The sequence below is a fragment of the Salvelinus namaycush genome, chromosome 29, assembly GCF_016432855.1.
Source record: "Salvelinus namaycush isolate Seneca chromosome 29, SaNama_1.0, whole genome shotgun sequence".
In the NCBI taxonomy this organism is placed as follows: Eukaryota; Metazoa; Chordata; class Actinopteri; order Salmoniformes; family Salmonidae; genus Salvelinus; species Salvelinus namaycush.
Window position 1 is genome coordinate 3,785,628 of NC_052335.1, and position 27,306 is coordinate 3,812,933.

General features: G+C 42.9%; 1 protein-coding gene across 4 annotated transcripts; it reads left to right on the forward strand.

Moving 5' to 3' along the window:
• The first annotated feature begins 996 nt into the window (after positions 1 to 996).
• On the forward strand, positions 997 to 27,306 carry LOC120024057 (Golgi resident protein GCP60-like). 4 transcript variants are annotated; one of them, XM_038968161.1, is made up of 8 exons: positions 997 to 1,280; positions 19,513 to 19,654; positions 19,971 to 20,111; positions 20,228 to 20,386; positions 20,527 to 20,701; positions 22,862 to 23,081; positions 23,601 to 23,888; positions 24,179 to 27,306. In XM_038968161.1, the coding sequence occupies exons 1-8, from the start codon at positions 1,025 to 1,027 to the stop codon at positions 24,391 to 24,393; spliced, it is 1,596 nt and encodes a 531-aa protein (XP_038824089.1). In that variant the 5' UTR covers positions 997 to 1,024; the 3' UTR covers positions 24,394 to 27,306. The 4 variants fall into 4 exon arrangements, with proteins under 4 accessions (XP_038824089.1, XP_038824090.1, XP_038824091.1 ...); XM_038968162.1 differs by having other exon boundaries at positions 23,604 to 23,888; XM_038968163.1 differs by having other exon boundaries at positions 22,862 to 23,060.

Here is a 27,306-nt window from a genome sequence, read left to right on the forward strand (position 1 = left end):
AGTGTTGAGTCATCCGCATACATAGTCACATTGGCTTTACTCAAAGCCAGTGGCATGTCATTAGTAAAGATTGAAAAAAGTAAGGGGCCAAGACAGCTGCCCTGGGGAATTTCTGATTCTATGTTGGAGAGGCTTCCATTAAAGAACACCCTCTGTGTTCTGATAGACAGGTAACTCTTTATCCACAATATAGCAGGGGATGTAAAGTCATAACACATACATTTTCCAGCATTAGATCATGATCGATAATGTCAAAAGCTGCACTGAAGTCTAACAAAATAGCCCCCGCAATCTTTTTATCATCAATTTCTCTCAGCCAATCATCTGTCATTTGTGTATGTGTTGTGCTTGTTGAATGTCCTTCCCTATAAGTGTGCTGAAAGTCTGTTTTCAATTTGTTTACTTTAAAATAGCATTGTATCTGGTCAAACACAATTTTTTCCAAAACTATACTAACGGTTGGTAACAGGCTGATTAGTTGGCTGTTAGAAACAGTAAAGGGGGCCTTACTATTCTTAGGAAGCGAATGACTTTTGCTTCGCTCCAATCCTGAGGGCACACACTTTCTCGTAGGCTTAAATTGAAGAGATTGCAAATAGAGTGGCAATATCGTCCGCTATTATCCTCAGTAATTTTCCATCATTTTTGATAGACAACAATAATTTTTACACTGAGCAGCTAGCTACATGTCCCATTCTGACTCAGAGAAACTGGCCAATGTTCTCCCAACCCCATGTGCCATGTTGCTTATGGTGCTTTCATGTCAATTGGGAAGTTTAAAAAAAATAAACAGGTCAAACCACGATATCAGTGATCTTCAGGTCGGATTTCTTTTTTCGAGTTCCCAGTTGTTTTGAACATTCTGAAGTCTGAGATTTCCGAGTTCTGATTTCCCAGTTGTTTTGAACGCAGCATTAGGTCCTGTTCTGGTACGTCATTATTTACATCTTGTAACAGTATCTACCGGAAATTCCGCTAAAAACGGAAGTAGGTACGTGGCCGCTTCAGGCAGCTGACATTCTGCATGATGGCGACAGAGGTTCAGAGCGCCGACCTCAACAATGGCAGTTCTAGCCGGCTCGAAGTCTCCATCGACGGCCTCACCCTCAGCCCCGATCCCGAGGGCGAGCAAGTCGCTGAACCTGACCCCGAGCATGATACGGAGGACCAGAGCGCCACCGACGATAGGGAAGAAGGCGAGTCTTCCAAAACCACGATAGAGAGGAAATGGGGCTTTGGTTTGCTGGAGCTATACAGACTAGCCTTGAAATTCTTCAAAGGTATTTTATATTCCTATTTGAAAATAAAAAGGTATAATAGCATTTATTCACGATTTGACTAGGTAACGTTAGATAGCTTTTTCATCCCTGTGTTCATTGTTTTCTTGCGGTGCACTAGCTAACATTTACCTAAATGTTAGCTAACTAGCCACTTGCTAATGATGCTTGGCTAACTGACAAAATGCCACAGCAAATTTAAGCTTTTTCATCAATCAGAATCTCTGAATTCCAATGAATTGCTGGATGGTGTCTTGTTGTTCAGACAACGCAAGAATAAAGGGCTAACTGTAATGTTTATAGTCCAGATTAAAGATGAGGCGACAGTTAACTTGACATGTAATGTGTCGATATGGTCATGTGGATCCTCCACGTAGCTAGCTAGCTGTCAGTCTCTAGAGTCTAGTGAATGAGAATCCAGTTACTAGTTTGACTGGTATGTGGCAGGCACACACCCTCCTCTAACCCATGATCATGTCTCAGTTCCATTACACATTGGACGAAGGATCTTCTGTATGGGGGAGTTTTGTTTCGAGCCCCACTGCCATATCTCCATGTTACTGCCCGTGTTTACTGTCGACTACCTGTGCTAATTAGCGATCTGCATCTCCTAACACCTGTGTATAAACGGAAGATGGACGCCACAAGCGTGTTACTGAAAAATACGGTTGGCTGCATCTGTGTTAAAACAGTACAGTAAGTGTGTATTTTGCATATATGAAAGTAGAGGGATTTATGTTTCTAGAACAATACCGCAATTGACAACCGATACATTTTAGATGGAGTATTTGGCTGTTTTGTCTTCCAGAGCCAATTCACCTGTAAACATAGCCTCTACGAATCCGAGAGTGGAAGACTCCACTCTCTTATCTAACCTGTAGGCTCACTTTTAGTGAACAGGCCCATTACAAGTCAGAATGTTGAATTAGCTTAATTTGAACGTACTTTTCCTGTTGTCTGCAGTTTTTGTCCTTATGTAGGAGGTAATCTGAGACAAAAGTATCCACAAAGTAGTGTTAGTAACCAGACTTTCAGTACACTGGTCTGTATATCGGTTTTCTATTTCCGGTTTGTATTTTCAATACCGATGCAATTCGCTCGCGACTTGCACAATATGTCGTTAATGGCTGAGGTTGATTTACATTTTATTAGGAGTTATGTTAGTCCAAGGGCTAGTCTTCCAAGAGTCTGTAAGAAATGTAAAAAACAGACCGAACGTTATCCCACACAATCAGCTGGCAAATTTAACAAGCACTAGCAGCTTATTGCGAGGTAACTTCCTTCGGTCGACAAAGTTTGGTTACATTCGGCTATTGTTTACATATTGTACATCTCATGAAAGGCGTTACGAGATACAAGCGATAGAATATCTTGGCACTTCAAGAAGTCGAATAAACAATACTTTACTGTGGACATTTGATCTCCACTACCTTCCGGCAAAAGGACCAACAGCAGGGACAACCAGTAAAGTAAACTCAAAAATAATTTTATTCAACATTCTGGCTTGTAGAGCCTTGCATCCTTTTTCACTTGACTTCTTTCAGACTGACAAAGTATGTGGACACCTGTTCGTCGAACATCTCATTTCATGGGCATTAATGGGCATAAAATCATGGGCATTAATATGGAGTTGGTCGCCCCTTTGCTGCTATAACAGCTTCCAATCTTCCGGGAAGGCTTTCCACTAGATGTTGGAACATTGCTGCTGGGACTTTCTCTCCATTCAGCCACAAGAGCAATAATGAGGTCCAGCACTGATGTTGGGCAATTAGGTCTGGCTCACAGTCAGCGTTCCAATTCTTCCCAAAGGTGTTCAATGTGGTGGTCAGGGCTCTGTGCAGGTCAGTCAATTTCTTCCACACCGATCTTGACAAACCATTTTTACGGTGAATCTCGCTTTGTGCACGGGGGCATTGTCATGCTGAAACAGGAAAGGGACTTTCCAAAAGGTTTGAAGCACAAAATCGTCAAGTGTCATTGAATGCTGTAGCATTAAGATTTCCCTTCACTGGAACTAAGGGGTCAATCCCGACCCATGAAAAACAGCCCCAGACCATTATTCCTCCTCCACCAAATTGTAAAGTTGGCACTATGCATTGGGGCAGGTAGCGTTCTTCTGGCATCCGCCAAACTCAGATTCGTTCGTCGGACTGCCAGAAGGTGAAGCATGATTCATTGCTCTAATAATACTGTTATTACTTGCCTATTGCCAGCATCACAAAGATAACATACAGAAACACACACACACACAGGCATTACAACTTCCTCATCTTAACTATCAGAAGTTGCGACAGTAAAATTCACCTAGTTTCCAATGATCCAGAGTACGGCGGCAAGCTTTATATCATTCCAGCCGACACTTGGCATTGTGCATGGTGATCTTAGGATTGTATGCTGCTGCTCGGCCATGGAAACCCATTTCACAAAGCTCCCTTTGAACAGTTCTTGTGCTGACGTTGCTTCCAGATGTAATTTGGAATACGGTAGTGAGTATTGCAACCGACGTTAGCCCTTAAAAATTGTCCTTAAGCGCTTCAGCACTCGGCTGTCCCGTTCTGTGAGCTTGTGTGGCTTACCACTTCGCAGCTGAGCCGTTGTTGCGCTTAGACATTTCCACATCACAATAACAGCACTTACAGTTGACCCGGGGCAGCTCTAGAAGGGCAGAAATTTGACTAACTGACTTGTACAGTCATGGCCAAAAGATTTGAATGACACATTAATTTTCAAAGTCTGCTGCCTCAGTTTGTATGATGGAAATTTGCATATACTCCAGAATGTTATGAAGAGCGATCAGATGAATTGCAATTAATTGCAAAGTCCCTCTTTTCCATGCAAATGAACTGAATTCCCAAAAAACATTTCCACTGCATTTCAGCCCTGCCACAAAAGGACCAGCTAACGACATGTCAGTGATTGTCTCGTTAACACAGGCGAGTGTTGATGAGGACAAGGCTGGAGATCACTGTCATGCTGATTGAGTTTGAATAACAGACTGGAGGAGCTTGCTCAGGAATGGCAGCAGGCAGGTGTGAGTGCATCTGCACGCACAGTGAGGCGAAGACTTTTGGAGGATGGCCTGGTGTCAAGAAGGGCAGCAAAAAAGCCACTCTCCAGGAAAAACATCAGGGACAGACTGATATTCTGCAAAAGGTGCAGGGATTGGACTGCTGAGGACTGGGTAAAGTCCTTTTCTCTGATGAATCCCCTTTCCGATTGTTTGGGGCATCCGGAAAAAAGCTTGTCCGGAGAAGACAAGATGAGCGCTACCATCAGTCCTGTGTCATGCCAACAGTAAAGCATCCTGAGACCATTCATGTGTGGGGTTGGTTCTCAGCCAAGGGAGTGTGCTCACTCACAATTTTGCCTAAGAACACAGCCATGAATAAAGAATGGTACCAACACATCCTCCGAGAGAAACTTCTCCCAACCATCCAGGAACAGTTTGGTGACGAGCAATGCCTTTTCAGACAAACTCTAAGCATTTATTATGCAATAATGGGCTGCCATCAGTCAGGATGTGTCCCAGAAGTTAATTGACAGCATGCCAGGGCAGATTGCAGAGGTCTTGAAAAAGAAGGGTCAACACTGCAAATATTGACTCTCTGCATCAACTTCATGTAATTGTCAATGAAAGCCTTTGAAACTTATGAAATGCTTGTAATTATATTTCAGTATTCCATAGTAACATCTGACAAAAATATCTAAAGACACTGAAGCAGCAAACTTTGTGGAAATTAATATTTGTCACTCTCCAAACTTTTGGCCACGACTGTAGGTGGCATCTTATGACAGTGCCACATTGAAAGTGCTACATTGGCCTTACTGAAGAGCTCAGTGACTTTCATTCTACTGAAAGTCTTTGTCTTTGGAGATTGCATGGTTGTGTGCTCGATTTTATACACCTGTCAGCAACTAGTGTGGCTGAAAGAGCCGAATCCACTAATTTGAAGGGGTGTCCACAAACTTTTGTGTATATATAGTGTAAGTCTGATGTTTATGCAACTTTAAACATAACGTGTGTGGTTCTATAAGGAATAACTTTGGGCTCCTTCAGTCCATTATTGGGCTAACCCTCTACTGCCATTCATACGTCCAGTTACAGTGGAGGAGGCAGATTTGCACACTGAACAAAAATATAAATGCAACAATTTCAAAGATTTTACTGAGTTACAGATCATATAAGACATTCAGTCAATTTAAATACATTCAATAGGCCCTAATATATGGATTTCACATGACTGGGAATACAGATATGTATCTGTTGGTCACAGATGCCTTTAAAAATACGTTTTTTTAAAAGTAGGGGTGTGAATCAGAACCAGTCATTTGGCTCGTGACACCTCCTTCACATAGTTTATCAGGTTTTTAATTGTGGTCTGTGGGAATGTTATCCCACTCTTCAATGGCTGTGTGATGTTGCTGGATATTGGCGGGAACTGGAATACGTGGTCATAAACGTTGATCCAGAGCATCCCCAACATGCTCAATGGGTGACATGTCTGGTGAGTATGTAGGCCATGGAAAAATTGGGACATTTTTAGCTTCCAGGAATTGTTTACAGATCCTTGCTACATGGGGCTGTGCATTATTATGTTGGAACATGAGGTGATGTTGGCGTGTGAATGGTACGACAATGGGCCTCAGGATCTTGTCACGGCATCTCTGTGCATTCAAATTGCTATCGATTTAAAATGCATTTGTGTTTGTTGTCCGTAGCTTATGCCTGCTGATACCATAACCCCAGCGCCACCATGGGGCACTCTGTTCACAACGTTGACATCAGCAAACCGCTTGCCGATACGGCTGCCGTCTGCCTAGTACATTTGAAACTGGGATTCATACATTGGATAAGTGTGTTCTTCACGGGTCAGTAACAATCGAAGGTGAGCATTTGCCCACTGAAGTGGGGAGGACAACGAGCACTCAGATGAGCTTCCCTGAGACTGTTTCTGATAGTTTGTGCAGAAATTCTTCGGTTGTGCAAACCCACAGTTCCATGAGCTGTCCGAGTGGCTGTGTCCCGCAGGTGAAGAAGCTGGATGTGACGGTCCTGGGCTAGCGTGGTTACACGTGGTCTGCGGTTGTGAGGCCAGACGTACTGACAAATTCTCTAAAACGACTGAGGTGGCTTATGGTAGAGAAATGAACATTAAACTCTCTGGCAACAGCTCTGGTGGACATTCCTGCAGTCATCATGCCAATTGCACATCCCTCTGTGGCATTGTGCTGTGACAACTGCACATTATTAAAGTGGACTTTTATTGCCCCGCACAAGGTGCACCTATGTAATGATCATGCTGTTTAAAAAGCATCTGACCTTTTTTTTCTGCCTAAATGAACATACCCAAATCTAACTGCCGTAGCTCAGTACCAAGGATTTGCATATTGATACTATTTGAAAGGAAGTACTTTGACGTTTGTGGAAATGTGAAATGAATGTAGGAGAATATAACACACTTGATCTGGTAAAAGATAATACAAACCAAAAAACATGCGTGTAAATTTTTTTGGGGGGGTTCTGTCGTCTTTGAAATGCAAGAGAAAGGCCATGCATTGAGAGGATTCTAGATGCTGTCCCGAAGATGGCAGCAGTGTGTGCAAAGTTTCAGACTGATCCAATGAATTACTAAACTACACAATATTTTGTATCAAGTCTGGGAGGAGTTTGCCCAAATGTGCCGAATTGGTCAATTTATACATTTTCAAGTACATAACTGTAGAGAACCATACAAAAATGCTATTACACACTCCCAGGAATGTCGTCATACATGATGGATCATGAGCTTCCCTTCAGAAAATACACTAACCTTCACATCTAGATGGCGAGCTGGGTGTGGAGCCAGAGACAGCAGTGTGGTCAAACTGTAAAGCCCAATTCGTACATTTTGAAAATAAAAATTGATTTTATCACCGGGACCCTCAGGATGACAAATCAGAGAAAGATTACTGAATATAAGTACATTATTTACCTTCAGAGGTGAATGTATCAAACCAGTTGCTGTTAGAAGTGGGTTTTTTTTGTGCCCCATCCTCAAACAATAGCATGGTATTTTTTTTCTCTAATAGCTTCTGTAAATTGGACACTGCTGTTAGCTTACTTTCTTGTTAATCTTTCTGCCCATATAAGACATGTCTATGTCCCAGAATTGGCTGTTTACAAAGTCATTCTAGTCACATTATTGCATATTGAGCAGCAACTGTCCTGGCTTAGGGACACCGATCCCGTAGAGGTTTTAAGGTGACCTGACCTCTACCCCCTTCCTCACTACTCCACAGCTCTCCATCCTTATCAGTGCCTGCCACGTGATTATCTTTCCTTCACTCTGTACATTCCAAGCTTAATTGCGTCCACCATATACATTCCTCCTACAGATAACCATTAACTTCTGGTGTAAACCCAAGACTATGGTACCCCTCATGTCTCTAGTGTAACTGATGATTAACAATATTTAATGGTTAGAAATCTGAACCCATCAATGCCAACACAGTCGCTACAGTTCAATTATTTTTCATAGCAGCCTCGTTTGAATGCCACGGTTGCGCAAATTTGTACGAAATGGGGTTAGCCAACAGTACTCTTACCTGTATACGTGGATGACGCTTCTCCCCCTCTGTCATGGATGCCATGGTTGCCTTAGTTTGAAGATGTAATCTGGAGACGGGTTGTTTATACAACAGCCTTCTGTGTGTTCTCTTTATGACTCCGTCTGCATATTTGCAATAAAATACCATCTCCTTAGCTATCATACTCTATTTCCACCGTGCATTCCACTGATTTTCAAAACTCGGCCCTTCAGAAAGTGGAGAGCAACATCATGCAGTTCTACTACGTGATATCTTTCAAAAAAGCTGTGTTAGAAAGTATTACCTACACATACTGAACAGCTCACGTTATAGACAGAAGCATGTTACATGGCAGACCAATCTGAACTCATCCCTCGCCATGTCCTGCCCACCCATTCTCTGTGGCAATCATGGATACCTTGTCTTTTTTTGAGGCTAAACCAACTAAGCTCGTAATTTAATTTAAGGGGAAAACCAGCCACGTTGCAGACACCGACGTCTTGCTCCCGGACAAGCTAAACACCTTCGCACGCTTTGAGGATAACACAGTGCCACCGACGCGGTCCGCTCCCAAAGACTGGGCTCTCTTTCTCCGTGGCTGAAGTGAGTAAGACATTAATTGTTAACCCTCGTAAGGCTGCCAGTCGAAGGTATCCCTAGCTGCGTCCTCAGGGCATGTGCAGACCAACTGGCTGGAGTGTTTATGGACATATACATCTCTCCCTATCCCAGTCTGCTGTCCCCACTTGCTTCAAGATGTCCACCATTGTTCCTGTTCCCAAAAATGCTAAGGTAACTGAACTAAATTACTATCGCCCCGTAGCACTCACTTCTGTCATCATGAAGTGCTTTGAGAGACTAGTCAAGGATCATATCACCTCCACCTTACTTGCCACCCTAGACCCACTTCAATTTGCATTCTGCCTCAATAGAGCCACAGATGATGCAATCACCATTACACTGCCCTATCCCATCTGGACAAGAACAATACCTATGTAAGAAGGCTGTTCATTGACTATAGCTCAGCCTTCAACACCGTAGTACCCTCCAATCTCATCATTAAGATTGGGGCCCTGGGTCTGAACCCCGCCCTGTGCAACTGGGTCCTGGACTCCCAGTTGGTGAAGGTAGGAAACGACACCTCCACTTCACTGATCCTCAACACAGGGGTTCCACGAGGGTGTGTGCTCAGCCCCTTCCTGTACTCCCTGTTCACCCATGACTGCGTGGCCACGCACGCCTCCAACTCAATCATAAAGTTTGCAGACAACAGTAGTAGGCCTGAGTGCACAGCATGTGTGCTGGAAACACTCGGTTTGGATTCCGCAATGTGGTAAGCTTTGAACCTCTCTTGGGTACGTGAGACGTTAGCGTCCCACCTCTTCAACAGCCAGTGAAACTGCTGGGCGCCAAATTCAAATACAGAAATACTCATTATGAAAATTCAGAAAACAAAACATATTTTACATAGGTTTAAAGATTAACTTCTTGTGAATCCAACCACGGTGTCAGATTTTAAAATAATGCTTTACGGCGAAAGCATACCGTAAGATTATTTGAGAACATAGCCCACTAGACAAATCATTACAAACAGTAACCAGCCAGGTAGAACAGTTACACAAGTCAGAAATGGAGATAAAATTAAACCCTTACCTTTGATGATCTTCATATGGTTGCACTCAGCAGACATTCATTTACTCAATAAATGTTCCTTTTGTTCGATAGTTTCTTTATATCCAAAAACCTCTTTTGTTCGCGTTTTCTTCAGTAATCCATAGGCTCAAACGCAGTCAAAACAGGAAGACGAAAAAATCCAAATTGTATCCGTAAAGTTCATAGAAATGCAATTGGCATGCTGACTGCACGAATGTCCGCCAGAGTTGTTGCCACAGAATTGAATGTTCATTTCTCTACCATAAGCCGCCTCCAACCTCTTTAGACAATTTGGTAGTATGTCCAACCAGCCTCACAACCGCAGACCACGTGTAACCACCAGCCCAGGACCTCCACATCTGGCTCCTTCACCTGCGGGATTGTTGGGGGGGGGGGGGGAGTTGTATTTCTGTCTGTAATAAAGCCCTTTGTGGGAAAAACTAATTCTGATTGGCTGGGCCTGGCTCCCAAGTGGGTCTGCCTGGCTCCCAAGTCTGTGGGTCTATGCTAACCCATGGCTGCGCCCCTGCCCTGTCATGGGAAATCCGTAGATTAGGGCCTAATGAATTTATTTCAGTTGACTGATTTCTTAATGAGCTGTATCTCAGCAAAATCTTTTAAATTGTTGCATTTTTTTAAAATTTAAAAAAGTATATATGGAAAGTTTCGTTCAAATCAAAAAGGGTTGCGGTGAAAAAGTGATTCAAATCAAATAGAACAACCTTTTTAAATAAGTGGTACGCAAGCCAGATTGGAGACACGGACAGTCTTTCAGACCATCAACAAGCAGTGTGTAGTTTCCAGAGGTCAGCCTTTGGAGATCCTTCTGGGCCTTAGTGATTTGACTTTTACTGCTTAATTGTAGGCTGATTGCCTTCCAATCTTCATAATTAAATGCACTTGGCTTCACATCAAAAGAAAGTCCCTCTGTTTCCTTTGAAGGGCCATTTCATAGCCAATGGATAAGCATGGAAATAAATCTGAGCCAATGCCATTACCATCACTTCCGATATACACCTTTTTAAAGCAGAAATCTGCACCCTGTTCGCCCCACTTCTTGTCGTGTTTTCACTTTGAACGAAAACAAGGGGGTTGAGTTCTTAGCCTCGTTGGGCTGGCCTTGGGCTGCCCCAGAGCTGGAGGGGAAATGAAAGTCACTAGCAACCTAACGCTTCAGCCGCCAGAAACAAAGAGCAGGCGAAGCCAACAAGCATCATTCTCTGTTCTTGGATCAGAATCAACTTGATCCCAAAGGGGGAAAAGAAGCGAGAAACTGCTCATGACCAATCCATATACCGGATAAACATTGGAATTAATTTTAACAAGTGGAAGAGTGACTGACATGGCCCCCGTTCTCATGGACTGGTAACATTAGGTAAGTGTTGGGTTGCGTGTTTTGCCTGCTAGTTATGTTAGCTGCTAATCTTAGTGTGTTCATTGTTCAAGCTAGCTAAGATAACTTAGCTAGGTAGCTCAGCTAGCTAACATATTTGGTATTCAGACTGTTTTGTACTCAAAGGAATCTAACAATAGCATCATGTAGCTGCACTGCATAAACCCCACAAGATGCTCAATGCCTTTATTTCAACACGCTAACGTTAGCTAGCTGACGCTAGGTATGCAGATTGTTGACATGATAGTGTTTTGTTTGCAGATGATAATGCTAGCAAGGTGGTAGACAGTATTTCCGGCACCGGACCAATCCCAAAAAAGTATCTAGCTATAAAATTTGATACAGTAACATCACACGAACATGTATTTCTCAGGGAGATACTGGTGAACACGGTCTGATTTCGAGGGAAACTGAGACTACAAGTTGTGGTTGTGTGAACTCCAACACTGAAAGAGGTAAGAAATGTATGCAATTTCTGTTATGCTTTGACTCAATAATTATTTTGTTGGTTATTGACCAAAATAGTTTGTTTTCCTGTTCAGCACATTCCCTGCCTATATACAGCGTTGATTCCTACCTAGAGTTAACCCAACTGAATGAATACCCATCATGGCCAGTAAAGTCAACAATGGCTCATCTGCGTGACATATTGGTGGACTATAGGCAATGAAGTCATAGGATGGTACATTAGCATGACACATCTTACATGGTTATAGCACGACGCCACATTCTATGTACAGTGTATTCAGACCCCTTGACTTTTTCCACATTTTGTTACGTTACAGCCTTATTCTAAAATGGGTTCAATTGTTTTTTTTATTATGATTCTACACACAATACCCCATTAATTTATTCCAAATAAAAAAGATGCGTTATTTACTTAAGTATTCAGACCTTTTGCTATGAGACGAGAAATTGAGCTCAGGTGCATCCTGTTTCCATTGATTATCCTTGATGTTTCTACAACTTGATTGCAGTCCGCCTGTGCTAAATTAAATTGATTGGACATGAATTGCAAATGCAAACACCTGTCTATATAAGGTCCCACAGTTGGCAATGCATTTCAGAGCAAAAACCAAGCCATGAGGTCGAAGGAATTGTCCATAGAGCTCCGACAGGATTTTGTCGAGGCACAGATTTGGGGATGGGTACCAAAAAATGGCTGCAGCATTGAAAGTCCAAGAACACAGTGGCCTCCTCCATTCTTAAATGGAAGAAGTTTGGAACCAGCCCAGCCAAACTGAGCAATCGAGGAAGGGCCTTGGACAGGGAGGTGACCAAGAAGCCGATGGTCACTCTGATAGAGTTCCTCTGTGATGGGAGAAACTTCCAGACGAACAACCATCTCTGCAGCACGCCACCAATCCGGCCTTTATGGTAGAGTGGCCAAACAGAAGCCACTCCTCAGTAAAAGGAACATGACAGCCCGCTTGGAGTTTGCCAAAAGGCACTTAAAGGACTTTCAGACCATTTAGAAACAAGATTCTCTGGTCTGATGAAACCAAGATTGAATTCTTTGACCTGAATGCCAAGCGTCACGTCTAGAGGAAACCTGGCACCATCCCTACAGTGAACCATAGTGGTGGCAGCACCATGCTAGTTAGAAACTAGTTAGAGGTGTACCTACCAACAGGACAACCACCCTAAGCACACAGCCAAGACAACGCAGGAGTGGCTTCGCGACAAGTCTCTGAACGTCCTTGAGTGGCCTAGCCAGAGCCCGTACTTGAACCCGATCGAACATCTCTGGAGAGACCTGAAAAAGGCTGTGCAGCAACGCTCGCCATCCAATCTAACATAGCTTGAGAGGATTTGCAGAAAAGAATGGGAGAAACTCCCCAATCAATTGGAGTTGTACCTGTGGATGTATTTCAAAGCCTACCTTCAAACTCAGTGCCTCTTTGCTTGACATCATGGGAAAATCTAAAAATATCAGCCAAGACCTCAGAAAAATTGTAGACCTCCACAAGTCAGGTTGATCCTTCGGAGCAATTTACAAACGCCTGAAGGTACCACGTTCATATGTACAAACAATCGTACGCAAGTATAAACAACCATGGGACCACGGAGCCGTCATACCGCTCAGGAAGGAGACTCGTTCTGTCTCCTAGAGATGAACATACCTCGGTGCGAAAAGTGCAAATCAATCCCAGAACAGCAGCAAAGGACCTTGTGAAGATGCTGGAGGAAACGGGTACAAAAGTATCTATAGCCACAGTAAAACGAGTCCTATATCGACATAACTTGATAGGCCACTCAGCAAGGAAGAAGCCACTGCCATAAAAAAAAGCCAGACAACCGTTTGCAACTGCACATGGGGACAGATATTTAACTTTTTGGAGAAATGTCCTCTGGTCTGATGAAACAAATGGAACTGTTTGGCCATAATGACCGTTATGTTTGGAGGATAAAAGGGGAGGCTTGCAACCCGAAGAACACCATCCAAACCGTGACACACGGGGTGGCAGCATCGTGTTGTGGGGGTGCTTTGCTGCAGGAAGGACTAGTGCACTTCACAAAATAGATGGCTTCATGAGGAGGAAAATTATGTGGATATAAAAAGTTCAAGCTAGGATGCAAATGGGTTTTCCAAATGGACAATGACCCCAAGCATACTTCCAAAGTTGTGGCAAAATGGCTTAAGGACAACAAAGTCAAGGTATTGGCGTGGCCATCACAAAGCCCTGACCTCAATCCTATAGACAATTTGTGAGCAGAACTGAAAAAGCATGCGCGAGCAAGGAGGCCTACAAACCTGACTCAGTTACACCAGCTCTGTCAGGAGGAATGGGCCAACATGCACCCAACTTATTGGGAAAGCTTGTGGAAGGCTACCCGAAACATTTGACCCAAGTTAAACAATTTAAAGGCAATGCTACCAAATACTAATTGAGTGTATGTAAACTTCTGACCCACTTGGGAATGTGATGAAAGAAATTAAAGCTGAAATAAATAAATCATTCTCTACTATTCTCTTTTCACATTCTTAAAATAAAGTGGTAACCCTAACTGACCTAAGATGGAATTTTAACTAGGATTAAATGTCAGGAATTGTAAAACTGAGTTTAAATGTATTTGGCTAAGCTGTATGTAAAGTTCTGACTTCAACTGTATGTGGAGTCAAGTCTTTTATCATGCAGCAAGTAGTCCCAATCATCCGTGGATCTGTTACTACAGCAGTGTTAATGCTGATGCGAGAGAAAAAAATCACATCACTGAAACTATTAGCGTTAGTGTCAATGGCCTTTCCAAGTTTTCATAGTATTGATTCTAACTCAATGTAATTGTATTATCATTTGAGTTTCATCAGGAAATGGTAAATTCCCTAGGTCGTTGCTGTAAATGAGAACGTGTTCTCAGTCAACTTACCTGGTAAAATAACGGATAAATAATTGTAACAACCGTAATGGCTGCCATTCTGTATCAACAAAAGTTTCCAACCAAGCCCCTTGCACTGATGTTCCTGGAGAAACTCTTGCCTGGTTGGTAATGGTACAGAATGACAGACACTGTATACACACCACTGTATCCTATGCATGTGCTGAAAAATAAACATTGATTTTGGTAACATAATTTTGATGGAATATGAGTAAATTATAGTACATTTCTTAAGTATACTCAAAGTACTTGTATGAACAAAAAAATCCTACCATCATATTCCCGTATACACCCTCACTGTATCCTGTGCATATGCCAAATAAACATTGATTTTGATAACAGAGATGGTGAACTCTTTTTCAGGACCCTGTCTTTCGAAAATAATTCTTATATAACAAATATCGTCACAGATCTTCATTATAAAGGGTTTAAACACTGTTTCCCATGCTTGTTCAATGAATCATAAACAATTAATGAACATGTACCTGTGGAATGGTCGTTAAGACACTAACAGCATACAGATAGTAGGCAATTAAGGTCACAGTTATGAAAACTTGGGACACTAAAGAGGCCTTTCTACTGACTCTGAAAAACACCAAAAGAAAGATGCCCAGGTTCCCTGCTCATCTGCGTGAATGTGCCTTAGGCATGCTGCAAAGAGGCATGAGGATTGTAGATGTGACCAGGGCAATAAATTGCAATGTCCGTACTGTGAGACGCCTAAGACGACGCTACAGGGAGACAGGACGGACAGCTGATCATCCTCGCAGTGGCAGACCACGTGTAACATCTGCACAGGATCGGTACATCTGAACATCACACCTGCAGGACAGGTACAGGATGGCAACAACTGCCTGAGTTACACCAGGAACGCACAATCCCTCCATCAGTGCTCAGACTGTCTGAAATAGGCTGAAAGAGGCTGGACTGAGGGCTTGTAGGCCAGGTCCTCACCAGACATCACCAGCAACAACATCGTCTATGGGCACAAACCCACCGTCGCTGGACCAGACAGGACTGGCAAAAAGTGCTCTTCATTGACGAGTCGCGGGTTTTGTCTCACCAGGGGTGATGGTCGGATTCGCCTTTATCGTCAAAGGAATGAGCGTTACACCAAGGCCTGTACTCTGGAGCAGGATCGATTTGGAGGTGGAGGGTCCGTCATGGTCTGGGGCGGTGTGTCACAGCATCAACGGACTGAGCTTGTTGTCATTGCAAGCAATCTCAACACTGTGCGTTACAGGGAAGACATCCTCCTCATGTGGTACCCTTCCTGCAGGCTCATCCTGACATGACCCTCCAGCATGACAATGCCACCAGCCATACTGCTCGTTCTGTGCGTGATTTCCTGCAAGACAGGAATGTCAGTGTTCTGCCAGAGCCAGCGACGAGCCCGGATCTTAATTCCATTGAGCACGTCTGGGACCTGTTGGGTGAGGGCTAGGGCCATTCCCCCCCCAGAAATGTCCATGAACTTGCAGGAAGAGTAGGGTAACATCTCACAGCAAGAACTGGCAAATTGGGTGCAGTCCATGAGGAGGAGATGCACTGCAGTACTTAATGCAGCTGGTGGCCACACCTGATACTGACTTACTTTTGATTTTGACCCCCCCCCCCCCCCCCTTTGTTCAGGGACATATTATTCCATTTCTGTTAGTCACATGTCTGTGGAACTTGTTCAGTTTGTATGTTGAATCTTATGTTCATACAAATATTTACACATGTTAAGTTTGCTGAAAATAAATGCATTTGACAGAGGACGTATCTTTTTTTGCTGAGTTTATATGTAGTGTTGTGCTCTTACCAGTGTAAGAAGATAATGTACCATCCTATGACTTCATGTCCCATAGTCCACCAATATGTAATGCAGATGAGCCATTGTTTACTTGACTGACTACGCTAGATATTTATTTTAAGTCCGTTAAGAACAGATTCTTAATTACAATGACAGCCTACCCCGGCCAAACCCTAACCCGGACAACGCTGGGCCAATTGTGCGCCACCCTATGGGACTCCCAATCACGGCCGGTTCTGGTGGGTAGTTCACACTAGGTAGGAATCAATGCTGTTTATAGACAGGCAATGTGCTGAACAGGCAAACATGGCTAACTATTTTGTTATTTTACCAACAAAATAATTATTGAATCCCAAAGCAATACAGAATATGCAAATACAGCATTTCTTACCTTGGTCAATTATCAACAAAATAATTATTGATTCACAAAGTAAAACAGATGTATACAGCATTTCTTAATTCTTCAGTGTTGGGGTTTGCACAACTTGCACAGTCTTAGGTTCCCTTGAAATCAGACTGTCTCCACCAGTATTTTGTGTTTATTAATGATCCCCATTTAGCTGCTGACACGGCAGTAGCTACTCTTCCTGGGGTCCAGCAACATTAATACAGTTATATACAGTTAAATATATGACATTACATTTCATAACACTTTACCCAATACATTTAGTATGTTCCCTCAGGCCACTACTCCACTATCACATATTTACAATACAATATCCATGTGTACGTCTGTGTGTGTATCTGCACAGTCCCCAGTGTTCAATATGGTATATTTGTATCGTTTTTTAAAATCCTATTCTACTGCTTGCATCAGTTACCTGATGTGGAAAAGAGTGAAATGTAGCCATGGCTCTATGTAGTACTGTGCACCTCCCATAGTCTGTTCTTGACTTGAGGATTTTGAAGAAACCTTTGGTGGCATGTCTTGTGGGGTATGCATGGTTGTCCGAGCTGTGTGCTAGTAATTTAAACAGACACCTCAAAGTATTCAGCAGTCTCTCCTCAAATTTGAGCCATGAGAATGGCTCAAGAAATGGAGCCAGCTGTGCTGCCCTGTTCTGAGCCAATTGTATTTTTCCAAGGTCCCTCTGTGGCACCTGACCACATGACTGAACAGTAGTCCAGGTGCGACAAAACTACAGCCTGTATGACCTGCCTTGTTGATAGTGTTGTTAAGAAGGCAGAGCTTTATTTTGGAAAGACTTCTCCCCATCTTAGCTACTGTTGTATCAACATGTTTTGGCCATGACCGTTTACAATCCAGGGTTACTCCAAGCAGTTTAGTCACCTCAACTTGCCTATTTTCCACATTTATTTATTACAAGATTCAGTTGCGGTTTAGGGTTTAGTGAATGATTTGTCCCAACTACAATGCTTTTAGTTTTTGAAATGTTTAGGAATGTATTCCTTGCCACCATTCTGAAACTGCAGCTCTTTAAATGTTGCAGTGATTTCACTCGCTGTAGTAGCTGACCTGTATAGTGTTGCGTCATCCTCATACATAGGCACACTGGCTTTACTCAAGGCCAGTGAAATTTCATTTACAGCTGCCCTGGGGAATTCCTGATTCTACCTGGATTATGTTGGAAAGTCTTCCATTAAAGAGCATCCTTCTGTTAGACAGGTAATGCTTTATCCACAACATAGCAGGGGATCTAAAGCCATGACACACATTTTTCTATCAGCAGATTGTGATCAATAATTTTCAAAAGCCGCAAAGAAAAAAACACAGCTCCCACTATTTTTTTTTATCATGAATTTCTCAGCCAATCATCAGTCATTTATGTAAGTGCTGCGCTTGTTGAATGTCCTTCCCTACAAGCGTGCTGAAAGTCTGTCAATCTGTATACTGTAAAATAGTATTGTATCTGGTCATGTTTTTTTCCCAAAAAAGTTTACTACGGGTTGGTAATAGGTTGATTAGTCGGCTATTTGAGCCAGTAAAGGAGGCTTTACTATTCTTGGGTAGTGGAATTACTTTTGCTTCCCTCCAGGCCTGAGGGCACACACTTTCTAGTAGGCTTAGATTGAAGATGTGGCAATATCGCCACTGTTATCCTCAGTAATTGTGCATCCAAGTTGTTAAACACCAGTGGCTTGTCATTGTTGATAGACAACAATTTTTTTTACATCTTCCACACTCTATGGAATTCAAAATTACAATGCTTGTCTTTCATGATTTTAATCAGTTATACTTGGATTTGTAGTGTCAGCATTTGTTGCTGCCAGGTCGTACCTAAGTTTGCTAATCTTGCCAAATAATAAATAAAGTAATTGGCAATGTCAGAGAAATACATGTTTCTGTACCAAATTGTATAGCTAGAAGCATTTTTGGGGGGTGGTCCTGGGCAGAAACTGCTGTCTTACCACCTAGCTAGTTAGCATTATGATCTACAAACGAGAGACACTACCATGTAAACAATCTGTATATCTAGCTTTAGCTAGCTAACCGTACCTAGTTGAAATAAAGGCATTGAGCATCTTGTTGGGGTTTATGCAGTGTCGCTACATGATGGTATCGTTAGATTCCTTCGAGTACAAAACAGTCCAAATTCAGAAGTTAGGAAGCCTTGTTAGCTGCTAGCTTGATCGTTGAACACAGAGGTTAGTAGCTAACGTAGCTAGCAGGCTAAAAACGCTACCCAACACTTACCTAATGTTACCAGTCCATGAGAACGGTGGCCATGTCAGTCACTCTTCCATCGGTTAAAATCAATCCAATGTTTATCATGTTTATGGATTGGTCATGAGCAGTCTTTCTCGCTTTATCTTTTGGGGTCGAGTTGATTCAGATCCAAGAACAGAGAATGATGCTTGTTGGCTTCGTCTGCTCTTTGTTTCTGGCGGCTGAAGCATTAGGTTGCTAGTGACTTTCACTTCCTCTCCAGCTCTGGGGCAGTAGGGTCATTCGAGTAGGCGGATTAGCACAGAGACACACCTAGCATAAAAGTCCAGCCCAAGGCGGCTCAGGGCTCAACCGCCTTATTTTCGTTCAAAGTGAAAACACGACACAAGAAGGCGTAGGTTCACCCACAATCTGCGGATTTCTACTTTAATACAGTCACAACATTGTGTAAACGGGTTCTAAAGCTGGACTCCTATTCTTCAGTGAAGCTGTGCATTGCAGTCATTGTTCATTTCTCCAGAAGGGCATTGGCAATATAAGGAGTGCACATTTTAGAGAGCATGTCTTTCTCTCGTCATTTGATCTTGTCTAAATTGAGGCTTTTCTACGACAAAGGTCAGACATGGCTAACTACTTCGCTGACTGTATACATTGTAAAAGAGACATGTCAGTCACCATTCGCTAGCAACACACTTAGCAACACGATGTTATGTGTGCCATTTCCAATATAGGCCTGTCTACCAATGAATGATCAACATATTATTTGCCTTGATAGTGTATTGCAGAGTCTATCCCATTAGCTGGTTTGTCTTGTCCTCAGATAAGGATGGCAAGGCCTTCCACCCCACCTATGAGGAGAAGCTTCGTCTGGTGGCCCTCCACAAGCAGGTGTTACTGGGGCCATACAACCTCGACGCCTCTCCAGAGGTGGGCTTCTTTGACGTCCTGGGAAATGACCGCAGGTAAACCATTCCCCACCCCTCTCCAGTGTGTGTGTGTGAATTTTATTTTTCCAGACGTAGTGCTGCTGCTGTGAGGAAACGGTTTGGAATCAGAGATTTTCCTCTTCACGTTTTATCAAGGTTTTTCACAGCTCAGTGTGAAAAGAAAGTTCCCCCATCTCTATCTCCCACTCTCATTTAAATTCAAAGGGTCTTTATTGTCATGAGAAACTTATGTTTACATTGCCAAAGAAAGTGAAATAACAAAAGTGAGAAGGAAAAAAATTGAACATCTACAGTACAAAAAAACTATACTATCCCTCTTTCCCCTCTGTAGGAAAGAGTGGGCTGCTCTGGGTAACATGGAGAAGGAGGAGGCTATGGTGGAGTTTGTCAAGCTGTTGAACAAATGCTGTAATTTATTCGCACCCTATGTCACCTCTCACCAAATAGAGAAGGATGAGCAGGAGAGGAAACGGTAAGATGTCCAGGAGGACAGACATTTCTGCCCATGACAGCAACATGGTGGAAACTAGCCTGGGAGTTTACTCAAGTTTGTCGTGTTTTTGTCTCTTTCCTTCCATCTCACCTCAGGAGGGAGGAGGAGGAACGACAGCGCCGGGAGGATGAAGAGAGGGAGCGACAGAGGCAGGAGGAGGAGAGGCAGATGATCAAAGAGGAGGAGAGGCTGAAGAGGGAGGAGGAGGAGAGGAGGCAGTTGGAGGAGGAGAGGCTACGGGTGGAGCAGCAGAAGTGAGTAGGGTATCTGCTAGATTATCAATTTCTTTAGCTTCAGCTTTACCTCTATCTACAGTTTTTATGTAGTCCAGTGTTTGTTGAAGGAAGGGTGCTGAGTTGACTCTCTCCTCCATCCTCCCCCTCCCTGTGTGCAGACAGCAGATCATGGCAGCACTGAATGCCCAGACGGCGGTGCAGTTCCAGCAGTATGCTGCCCAGCAGTACCCAGAGAGCCCTGAGCAGCAGCTGGGTCTCATACACCAGCTACAGGAACAACACTACCAACAGTACATGCAGCAGCTCTACCAGGTCCAGCTGGCACAACAACAGGTACACACAACAACATTCTATGAACCTCACATCTTCCTCAAGCAAGTGGGTAGGCCAATGACATCACATCAGACCAACTCCTTGAATGCCATACTTCTTGAAGTTTGCTGTTGCACTTTTGCGCAAAACATTTTAAAAAATTTACCCTTAAGTGTGTGTACATTACTATAGGGGAGAGTGGGGTAAGTTGAGCCATGTTTTTACATTCAGCATCACTCATCAAGGAAAATCTAGTAGTCTTTCTAACAAAGATATCTAGATATATTTCAGGATGTTGTTTATCCCCAGAAATAATCAGAATTCATGGGAAAATGTGTTTTGAAAACCATAGCTTGTCCAAAAATAGTGGTCTCTTGGCACAACTTACCACGGTCATGGGTTCTGTTGAGCCGCGGGACAGGGTAAGGTAAAGGACAATTCTACCCCAAAACTATCTTTTGGTATTTGTTTTATTGGTCCTTTGTTGATTTATAGCCACAAAATGTTTTGCATGTCAGCAATCAAGTGTTCAAAATATACCGTTTAACTTTCAAAATACAGAAATACAGCCGGTGTGATATATTTAGCGTTATATGATGCTGTGTTTGGCATTATATGATGGAAAATGCATACGGCTATATTTCTGTATTTTGAAAGTTATATATCTTGAAAACTTGATTGCTGACATGCAAAACATGTTGGGACTATATCAACAATGGACTAATGAAACAAATACCAAAATATAGTTTTTTGGTGGAGTTTTCTTTTAAGCCACCTACAAATTTCTGTACTGAATAAAATATTACCACTACCTTTTTAAAACCAAACACAATTTAACACCATCACAATCGCTTTTGTCTTTTAAACGCCCACACCAGTAGGAATCGACTTTTTTGAGCTGAAAGACGATGACCAGAGCTTACCCAAGTCAATAAGTCATAGTTTTAGTCAAAGTATGACATATGGTAGGTGTTCCAGTGGCATGCATTGAAATGCGTGGCTTTCTTTTGCAAAATAACTATGAATTAACGGACATATTTTCAAATAATTGTCAACCTACAGTGCCTTCAGGAAGTGTTCATACCCCTTGACTTATTCCACATTTTGTTTTACAGCCTGCATTCAAAAGTGATTCAATATTATTTATTTTTTCACCCATCCAAACACAATACCTCATAATGATGAAGTGAAAACATGTTTTTATAAATGTTTGCAAATATCTAATCTAACTTAAGTATTCACACCCCTGAGTCAATACTTTGTAGAAACACCTTTGGCAGCGATTGCAGCTATGAGTCTTTTTTGGGTAAGCCTTTAAGAGCTTTCCACACCTGGATTGTGCAACATTTGCCTATTCTTTTTAAAAATTCTTTCAAGCTCTGTCAAATTGGCTGTTGAATGGCACACGCACAATCCATCTCTCAATTGTCTCGAGGCTTAAAAATCCTTTAACCTGTCTCCTCCCCTTCATCTCCACTGATTTGAAGTGGATTTAACAAGTGACATGAATAAGGGATCATAGCTTTCACCTGGCTTCACCTGGTTACACTGTCATGGAAAGAGCAGGTGTTCTTAATGTTTTGTACACTCAGGCTATTAGCCCACACAGCTACAAGGACGCACTTTTATGTTAAGTTTAAAACATCATATTGTAGCTTATAGACCCCAACTGACCCCAACTGATGAACAATCTTAAAATGATCTACTTTGGTTTGGATACAACATCATGAAACCTCTAACACAAATTAATTTGACTTAGTCCAAAAAACTGATTTTCACCAACTTGCTTACCAGTTTTTCCATGTAGTTTCTAACTTCAGTGTCCATGAAATGATGACCTCTTCCTAAATATTTGGTCAATGATTAATTTTGTGTATAGTTTCCTAGAAACAAGGGTGGCTCAATTTACCCCTTTTGGCTCAACTTACCACACTCTCCCCTATTTATACTTGGGATATCGCTTTTCCACAGAAAGTTCAGAAATAGCTGGAGGACGTCTTTAAACACTGATACGAAAACATTTCCCTAATTAGAGATTTGATCAACTTGTGTTGTCTTTCATTTTTTACGAAGAGATTCTTTTGTGATCACTAAGGGAAAAATGTAGATTATACAGACATGTCTTAATTCTGCTGCCCTCCCAGTCATTGACCCTCCGTTCCCCCTCCCTCACCCTTCCAGGCAGCCTTACAGAAGCAGCAGGAAGATGCAGTGGTGAAGGCCACCCTGGAGGCCACGAGTGAGCCTGTAGCTGCAGCGCTCACGGCTAGAGAGAAGGTCCCCTTGCTCAATGGCCAGTCAGACTCCCACTCTGAGGGCATGAACAGAGAGCCAGAGCGTTTAGATCCTGCTGAGGAGGCCACTGAGAATGGGCCAATAGGTACACACACGCAAAGGCCAGGTACAAACACGCAAGCATGCACGCACGCACACCGGCCAGGTAGACATACATACATGCATGCATCCACAAGCGTGCACACATTCCAAATTGTAATGTGATGCCTTACTCTCTACACTTGGTGATGCGACTTTGGGGATCAGAAAGGGATGAATAGGTGTAAGGGATACGTGAAGGACTCCACCCTAGCCCTTCGATTGGCTAAGAAGTTGCTGGCCAGGACAGAGGATGCCAATTTCTGGTTTGTAATCAAGCCATGGAATTCTTTCATTGGTTACAGCAGAGTATCTCTGCCTACTTTGTTATCCTGCATAGAATAAGGAGACCGTGTGCCAGTATAGCCCTAAAGCCAGTACTGCCTCATCTAGTGAAAATGAAAGGAACTTTTACTACTCAAAATCATACATTTGTTTGTATCCTGTATTTTTCTGAAATGTTGTACCTAAGAAATGGATGTGCATAATCTGCCACTGTTATATTTACACGCCCCTCTCATTCCGTCCTCTCCCTTCTCTCCCCCAGCAGACTCTCCCCCGGTCATAGCAGCCCCCTCCATGTGGACGCGACCCCAGATCAAGGACTTCAAGGAGAAGATTCGGCAGGACGTGGACAGTGTGATCACGGTGGGGCGTGGCGAGGTAGTGACAGTGCGAGTGCCCACCCACGAGGAGGGCTCCTACCTCTTCTGGGAGTTTGCCACGGACCACTACGATGTCGGCTTCGGAGTCTTCTTTGAGTGGACAGATGCCGCCAACGCCTCGGTCAGTGTGCACGTCAGCGAGTCCAGCGAAGAAGACGAGGATGAGGAAGGTGAGGAGAGGAAGATGAGATGCCTGCTGTATTTTTAATGGGATGCTATGGGTTCTTTCGTTAGACCCAGGATACAGTTCTACAGAGGGCGTCTACCTGCTTGTTTGTCATAGTTAATATTTTTTCATGTCTTAAACATAGCACCTTATTGTTAATGTGTATGGTCCTTTCAAACTGCTAGAAAAACACTGGGCTGAAAGCCACCTCAGACCAGATGAATATAATCTTGTAGTGTGATCCAGTAGTTACTGACCAGCCCCCCTGATGGTCTGTGTTCCCTCTATTTCCAGGTGAGCCCCCTAGTGAGGAGGAGAAGGCTAAGAAAGAGGCAGGGAAGCCGCAGGTGGATGAGATAGTGCCGGTGTATCGGCGGGACTGTCACGAGGAGGTCTACGCCGGCAGTCACCAATACCCTGGCCGTGGGGTCTACCTTCTCAAGTTCGACAACTCTTACTCTCTTTGGAGGTCAAAAAGTGTCTACTACAGAGTCTACTACACCAGATAAGCCTGGAGGGACTACATGAGGCAGGGTGTGTGTTTGAAGAGAGGAAGGGGGGGATGGGATGATCTGTTCTGGACTAGATCTCCAGAGGGCGATAGAGTTGCGTCGGACTCCCGTTGGAGATGGGACTCCTGTCTGTTTGTGTGTGTGTGTGTGTGTGCTTACACCTCATTGGAGCCTGTGGAGTCCGGGAGGTAATTAACCCTGTAGTGTATTCACCACCTGTCGTCTTCTCGCTCTTAGAGATCAACTGTAGGACTTTCTTGTATTTAATGGCCATCTTTCCTGCCCAAACATCATCTAACCCTAGTCTGCCCTGTCATGTCATTGTTATGGCTGTGCTTTGAGACACTCCTTAACCTGAGTTTTTAAATTTAACACAACTGAAGTCCATACAGGGTTGGGGTTTTGTCCAATGAGACGAGTCATTGATCGAACGGAGTCCAAACATAGTGACACTACACTACAGCACCATGCCTTTGTACTACAGAAGGAGTCCCTCATAGACCACCACGGAGTAACACTAAAACACACTCATCTGAACTCAGTCAGTTACTCCTCAAGTGGCAACGCTTCTATTGAAAGAGCTACGGCCAAATCCACATCAACCCCTAGCACCTACCAGCTACATACTTCTGGAGATCTGAGAGGGTTGGATTTAAGACATGAGCAATATTGCAGGATTTCTAGTATAGCCTGTCCTAGGCCATGGTGGAGCTATTATATTGATATTATCTAAGCAATCCTTTCAGATCTCCACAAGTGCAAAGGGGGGAGGGGCTAGGGATTCATTTGGGATTGTACACTGTTCAACTGAGCGAAGGATGAGGAAGGGGTTGGAAGGGGTATAGGGTTGGAAGAGGGATATGACATGTACATTGAAAAGTTCGGTATCTCAAAATGGAATGCTGAAAAAAGCGGGAGTGTGTCTATTATTATTCACCCTTTCTTGTAGTGTAGGATCATTTTTGTGTCGGTATAATATTTGGGTGTATTTCATCTCCAACCAGTGGCCTCCCTGCTTCAGGAGACATGTCTCTATAGTCTTTAGATGCTTCCTTTCCTTCGTGGTCACTGATCTCAAAGGACATGAGCGGTGAAAATAAGGATGGAAACTTACCCATCTTTCCCTATCAGTGGCTATGAAGGACAGGGGACAAGGAAAGCAATCCAGTAAGGCGTATTGGGACACCCCCATGTCTGTTCTGAAGGAGACTAGGCATTGTCATCTATTGATCACTCTTGTGTGTTGAGTTTGTCCGTGGACTGAAGATGCTAAACCTATTTCATACATACGAACTGCCGGCTAATACAATAACAAATTGAAATCCCCACCCGTTTCAGTAAAAAGCTGAGAGATAGGGCCGGAGAAAGGTAACCACTCTCAAATTCATTGACAGAGCTATGGATGCAAGGACTGACCATCCACGAGTACAATTATAGTTTTAACCATATATAGTGCTTGTTTACATTTACTTTGTTGACCGACATTGGAGTGAAACGAGCTTATATTTGAAGTTCTGATGGGTTATGACAGTTGAACTGAAGTCATTAAGAATTTAACTTAGAAATGCCTCAAGAATCAATGGGAATATTTCATTCATTCAGAAGTCCGAAGAGGGATGGTGCAACTGCAGATTCCCCTTTTTAAGATGAGTTTTACTGTGACATCTCTCTAGCATTTGATCTATCTGTCCTAATTGATGGATTGATTCCGATTTTTTTCCCTCTCAAATATGACAGTCTGCTATCTAGTCTAGTCATCCATGTCTCTTGTTGAGAGTAATCAGTTACTAACTGAACTCAGATTGAGCTCTGAAGGTGTATTTTTCTTTAACTCTTACTGTATGATCTCTTAGTTGTTTATTTTGTTGCCATTATTTGGTATTGTCCAGTCAGATGTTCCTCCATATTGCATCTGCATGCTTTGTGTTTCACTTGAAGTCAAAGTCAGATAGCCACCAGGGTTTGTTTTATTTAAAGAAAGAAATGTTTTTAAATAAAAGGTTAACTAGGCAAGTCATTTAAGATCAAATTCTTATTTACAATGATGACCTACTCCGGCCAAACCGTAACCCGGATGACGCTGGGCCAATTGTGCGCCGCCCTATGGGACTCCCAATCACGGCCGGTTGTGATACAGCCTGGAATTGAACTCGGGAGCTGATGATTCTGTATGAATTGTTCTTCTTTTGAAATAGTTTTTCGATTAATCATACTATTGTTTGGTTTCTGATGAGTTTCCAAGTCTCCTTTCCATTCAAAGATGCCTGACATTATATTCACACTTAATAACGTCCGCTGTGCCGAGGTTGGTTGGACAGTGTCATCAGACGGGCTCATCAACGGGTCAGAAAGAGATTGGCTACCGATAGGCCTTATTCTATTTCAATCACCAACTCCCTCTCCTAGTTGTAGTTCCTACTGGTTGACTTGTGTCAAGTGATAGGATTGGAATGTGGCAATGGTTTTGACCCAGAAATTGAGAAATGCATCATGCAAGGCACTATTAATGGTAAAGCTAGTCAGGAGCCACAAAGTTCAAGAAATCCCCATTATTGAGCTCTTTCATTGTGTTATGTTCATTTGTCTGAAGTACTTTTGTTCACCAACTTTAAGCCTAATGATACAGATTGTTCTATCCTTGTATATCATTATATAAATGGGTTTAAGTGTGGGTTCTAGAGATGGGGGGGGGGGGGGGGGCATGAGTTGATGCGTGGAGAAGGGGATATTATGTACATTGTTCCCAAAAATAAAAGTCAAATTCTAAAGTGTAAACTGAAAGACTGGGTGAAATGTGGGGGGGGGGAAAGCTCATCCATTTTTGTATTGCTTTGACTTTTTTTTGATCTGTGAGTTTAAAGAAGAATCTGTCATATTTAATATTGATTAAACTTATGTTCATCTCTATTA

Coding starts and splice junctions, on each gene's coding strand:
- LOC120024057 (XM_038968161.1), top strand. CDS start 1,025: ATGATGGCGACAGAGGTTCAGAGCGCCGACCTCAACAATGGCAGTTCT. Junction 20,112..20,227: donor GATGAGCAGGAGAGGAAACG/GTAAGATGTCCA, acceptor ATCTCACCTCAG/GAGGGAGGAGGAGGAACGAC. Junction 23,889..24,178: donor AGAAGACGAGGATGAGGAAG/GTGAGGAGAGGA, acceptor CTCTATTTCCAG/GTGAGCCCCCTAGTGAGGAG.